Raw genomic sequence first — 5723 nt, 5'->3', positions numbered from 1 at the left:
CTTCTCATTAAGCCACACTTGAGCAATATGTTATTGTGCTATCACTTCCCCGCAACAGGAAACAGCAGCGCTAGCCATGTATAAGAGTGCTGAGTTAACATTTGTTGAGTTTTACTAATCGAGTCCCTCTCATAAAAAAAACAACTCTCTCTATACGTAGCAGAGTGGGATTATTCAATGGTCTCTCTAGGAGTTTGCCCGGCACTGAGTACAGTAGTTTGCCCAATTAACTTGATACACATGACTAGCGGGACAGAGGCCTGCCTGTCTGGCAAGTAGGTCAGGCCCGCCACTGCCTCTCTCTCTCTCTGCAGTGTGCGGCGGCGGCCGGCTTCGTCTGGGTCGGTCGCGGGGAGCCCAGTGCAGTGTGCGGTGCGCTCACCTGGGGGCAGTCTTTGATGTAGTGTCCCTTGTTGAAGCAGAGGTGGCACAGGTAGTTGGGAGGGGGTCTCTTGCTGGGCTTGCGTGGCTCAGAGGAGAGCGAGAGGTCAGAGAAGTGGTCCGTCAAGGAGTTCAGCCCGTCCACAATGTTGTTGAGGGATCCATAGGGGGAGACGTTTTTGTATAAGTTGCTATTCAAGGCCTGTGAGGAAAAGAGAAAAATGCACAACTGTCAAAATACTGTAGCTCAGCATGTTAGTGTTAGTCAGAGGTATACACAGCATTCTTTGATGTTAATTTGTGTGACTGCAAGGTGGTTATCAGAAACCCAATGAGTAACTGTTAGCAGCCAGCAGTCCTAGTTGAGCATTGTGAAAATACATATCTTTGCATTATTGATTGATTGATTATACTGAAAAATATTTTCTAAGAAAGAATTGTTCTGAAAGGGTTGTTTTGAAAATGAAACCAATAATGCCAACCATACACCCAATGACTAATCAACAACATCTTGGACTCCTTCCAAACCACAAGAAACTATAAAATAAAAATAGTCTTTGTTCCGTCTTTTTTAAATACATATAATAATACAAATCTGAGAGTAGACGTTATCCAATGGAAATGACCTCCTGTAGACCCATGATCAACTGAGGCCCAGATGTTCAGTTGCAAGAGTGAAATGCATTAAGACAAATGTGACCAGATATTGAAAAGCTGAAAGGCCAAAGCTACAGTATACACCTGGAGATCTGCAGTATGCATGGCTTTACTGGCCCTGTGAGAGCCCACTTCCTCTGAGAGGATACAGTTATGGTTGGGAGACTTTAGTTATTGTTGATGTCAAATGCTGCATAGCACTGAACTCTTGGCAAGCAAAGCAAAATGTCGTCCAAACCTTTAGTTACTTACTTTCCTTGCCAAGGCAAGGAAAAAATCTTAAATGTCTATATAGACTATTTTGTTCATTTTTTTAAGGATAAACTCAGAAAGTACAGTGTGTACATTATTTCTGTATTACAATTGTCCAGTGTTCCTTATTCCATTTACCTATACTGCCATCAAATCCACTCTATTACCTTACTACGTATGTGTATTAACATCATACAGATGTTTTCAGAACACTCTCACTGTCTATCTGTGTAGCATATCTTTAGTGTGGCAACATGCACTAAAATTAAGGCTTTAGGGTACTTTATTTTTCATATGAATTTGAGCAACCAGCCTGCTCTGGTTCTGAACTAAATACATAGAGCAAGTCTCTTGATTTGCTTGAATTGTCTGTGTTTGAAGTCATTATCTTTGCCATGTATACCACAACATAGTTGACCTTATATCCCACTCAATATAAATGAGTCATCATCAAAACTAAATTTGGTCAAGGACCAAAACAAGGGATAAAGGTGGGGGGGGGAGACCTACGTGTCCAGGAGTTCTACACACACTTCCAGACGCTTCAGCTAATGGATGAAACAAATGGTCACCTCACCCATACACAGCAGGGGACCTTCTCTCTCACACACCTTTTCTTTGACAAACCCTCTCTCTCTCTCTCACACACACACACACACACACACACACAACACATACACACACACAACACACACACACACACACACACACACACACACACACACACACACACACACACACACACACACACACACACACACACACACACACACACACACACACACACACACACACACACACACACACACACACACACACACACACCTATACCCCCCCCCCCACACACACACACACACACACTATACACTCTCTCTCACACACATACACACAGGCAAAAACAACAACAAATACCGTTAACAGCATTAGAGCTGCATCCCTGCAGTCTTCTGTCTGTGAGGGTGACAGTTTTCTCTCGGTTGTGTCCATAGAAATGACAGACTGAAGTGAACACACAGCTCTAGCACCTCACTGAGTAGGAAATGAGCTGACAGCACTTATTAGGCTTGTGTGAGGCATACACAGCAATATAATATTGTGTGAGGCATACACAGCAATATAATATTGTGTGAGGCATACACAGCAATATAATGCTGAGGGTAGGCAAAGACTGGAAACAATCCATCAAATGCTGTATGGCAAACATTTTCTGTACAAAAACATGCTGTTTCTGCCTTTGCACTGTTAATTAAGCCATAATACTGACATCACATCACAAAAGAAAACAATGTCTACTCCTCATCAAAGCTTATTATTTCACTTGGCAACAGATTTCCCAAGTCCTCATTTTCACAACTGCTTCCAGATCCCATGGCATGAGTGTATATCATTTAAGCTAAACCCATTCCATATGTTGTGCATTGATATTGATCTGTTTCATGTATGTGGATTCTGCCTATAGGCTCTGTTTTATGTACCTGGATGGCAATTATTTTCTCCCTGTCCAGTTGTGAGACATTGAACAATATTCTTCAGTCTATTCAACTGCCTTGGCATGTCCAGGCTAACAATAACAGCCCAAAAATAATAATCCTTTAAAAGATTCAAAGTGTTTGAGTTAGTGGGGACAACGTTCTTCATGTCAAATAAACATTACACTGTTTATTTTGTATTGACGGTACAATCTACACTTTTATTATAGGAATTGTCTCTGTGAACTTGACTTGAAAGAAACTAGAACGAAAAAACGAGCATAGTTTTGTTTTAATTAACTGGAGAGTAGGCTGTAGCATTGGGATGCAATTATTTTCAACATTTTCAACACCAACAGAAAGCTTCCACTGCAGATTCCACCGACTTGCACGCTTCCATTGCATGTTGAACTTGAAGCCACCATAAAACCCATTTAAATATGCATCCTTGGCACAATGAATCGGTACTTATGTAGGCCACTAAAATTTAACCCCGCGACCCCAGCTCATCAGTATGCAGACCACAAACCAGACGATGGGACGTGCTGTAGGGGAGAGAGGGGTAAGACGAGCCGAGGGGTAAGGTGAGCCATACCCTTTTTCTAGGATACGGCAAACAAATTTAATTCTATGACAGCATTCTAAGAGGGAGGGGACCCTTTCCTTACATCAGTAGAAAAGGGAAGCACATGGAAAATTTGGTAAGAAAGATATTTGGAATAATGTGTTTTTTTGCTCTCTAAGTTAATTCCATGTTTGTCCAGAAGTAAGATGATTTAGAGAAAACAAGAATTAAATAACATTTAGACACATTGTATCTGAGATGGTGCCTTTATAAGCTATTATATGAGGGCTAATCAAAACGACAAATCTTAGCCTAACTTTTCATGAGAAGCATTTTTTTCCCGAAATGGTGCTATGGGGTAAGATGAGCCATAAGAGGTGGGGCAAGTTGAGCCACAAAAAGCCTCACAATATCAGGCCTATATTTTAACATCAGGCTTTTAAATTGCAGTTGAGTTTATTTTTGATAATGATTACAATATGATATTTTAACATATGAGAATAATGTTCAATATTGTATTTTAACATATTTTAACATATGAGAACAAGATAATATGGTCCATGCATCCACTCTATATCCCCTTTAAACTTTAAATGGATTTTAAGATAAGTTTAAAGGCTGAATTGGTTGACATAGCTTTTACAGGTCATATTTCATGTTATGAACAATGAAAGACTTAATAAAACAATCTTTTACATGAGTTTTTAATTTGGCTTATTTTACCCCACACATTGGCTCATCTTACCCCGTGCATGGGGTAAGTTGAGCCACTTGACCACTTTTTTTCAAAAGGGCATATCACAGGGTCTATAAAATGTTTTCAATGGTTTTTTTAGTCAAATAGTAGCAGGACACTTTGAAGTTTGATATGGTATGAAGATTGCAAAAAAAGACGTCATTAACATGACGCTGTGATGAAAAATGTAAAAAGTGGCTCGTCTTACCCCTCTCTCCCCTACATGCACGCTGACCTCAACATCAAGTTAACACGAAACAACTGACTTTTAATGAAGCTATAAGCTCACAAAGCAAATCTTTTGAGATCTTGACCTATCCCTCAGAGGTCATTTACAAATTTGTTCTGGCTCTATTTATTTCACTCCCGAGGCCTGTCCTAAGACTTTCTTAAATTGTTCAAGCATCGCCGTAGACTACGCCTATACAACATGCACTGGTTGCTCATCCCTCTGTGCGCATAGGCTATTTGATATTATTTATGTAAAGTAGGCTAGCTTACATTTAGTAGTTGCCCGCGACAATAAGCATAGCTCTTCTTGAATGTCATTATTTTCAATTGAAAATAGAGGAGAGAAGTTTGAAACTATATTGTAAACCAATAGGTCTGTCTTGTCAACAAATATTAGCAATCATTCAGTGGCCCTCACAGTTTTTAAACTTCCCATTTAGATGAGGGTAGACCAAGCATTTGTTAATGTATTATTGTCCAAAAGTAATAATGGGAAATCCTACTTTACATCTAGTACACGTCAAAATGTCATGGCGCTTCATCTTACAAGAATGACCCATGTCCCACACGCTGAAAGAAGTTAGTCTAATAGCCTACATTTGGTTCCACTTCATTCAATACACAGCAGGCGATATGAATGAATTCAATGAAATAAAACCATAATCAGAGCAAGTAAAGATTAGATAATAGCAGCAGAAAAGCACAGAGGTTTAGCTACTAACCTCATTCCTCTGTAGCTGAAAGAAGTTGTTGAGATAGTTGGAATTTAGAGACGAGCTCAGGTCAGCAGCGGGAGGCTTGCTGTAGGGGTCCGGATGGGAAGAGTTGGGTTCGGGTCTGAAGGCATCAAATGCACTGGTCTGGTGGGTGTCTTGTAGAGACAGATAGACCCAGTTCAGAAGCTGAGCAGGCTGATACACTGAGGCGCTGGTGTCAATGGCAGACAACAAGCTCATCTTTAAAAGGATAAACTTGCTCTTCCACCGTTTCGTTTGGATAACTCAGCTTCGCTGGCTCGCTCAAAGTTTAGCCTACTGAATTAGCCGTCTTGCGTTCCCTAGCCTACTCCAAATAGTCTGGTAATTGTTCTTTCCCCACAGACCCTGTCTTCTCGCTGGGATCGTAGTCCCAGGTTTACTATTACGCAAAAGTCATTGCTCTAACATGTCAGTATAAAAAGTTTTAGCCTCAGTCAGCGCCCCGTTATCTCTATTTGCACTGTTACAGCAAGGAGCTCATTGAATATTCAGTTTGCACCAGGGAGGGTCAGACAGCATGCAAACCAATGGTTGGTCGATTATAATTTATGCAGATATATTTTGTGACTGTTTAAAGATTGATTGGACATACACTTCAATGTTAATATTAAGCTAATTTCTATGCCACTCCAGGGTTGTAATTGGTTTCATAATATTTAAATATTTATAAGCAG

General features: G+C 40.3%; 1 protein-coding gene across 2 annotated transcripts in view; it reads right to left on the bottom strand.

The window, feature by feature from the left end:
* Nucleotides 1-5487, bottom strand: part of zcchc24 (zinc finger, CCHC domain containing 24) — a 36669-nt gene extending 31182 nt beyond the window's left edge. For both annotated transcript variants that reach the window (XM_062519501.1, XM_062519502.1), the window contains exons 1-2: nucleotides 5014-5487; nucleotides 383-583 (exon numbers count right to left, since the gene is read on the bottom strand). In XM_062519501.1, the coding sequence (XP_062375485.1) occupies nucleotides 383-583; nucleotides 5014-5247 (435 nt within the window). In that variant the 5' untranslated portion in view covers nucleotides 5248-5487. The remainder of the gene's footprint in view (nucleotides 1-382; nucleotides 584-5013) is intronic.
* Nucleotides 5488-5723: the final 236 nt, after the last annotated feature.

Source organism: Sardina pilchardus, chromosome 18, assembly GCF_963854185.1.
Source record: "Sardina pilchardus chromosome 18, fSarPil1.1, whole genome shotgun sequence".
Lineage (NCBI taxonomy): Eukaryota > Metazoa > Chordata > Actinopteri > Clupeiformes > Clupeidae > Sardina > Sardina pilchardus.
The sequence above is the reverse complement of the archived record's forward strand: the minus strand, read 5'-3'. Positions and strand labels throughout refer to the sequence as shown.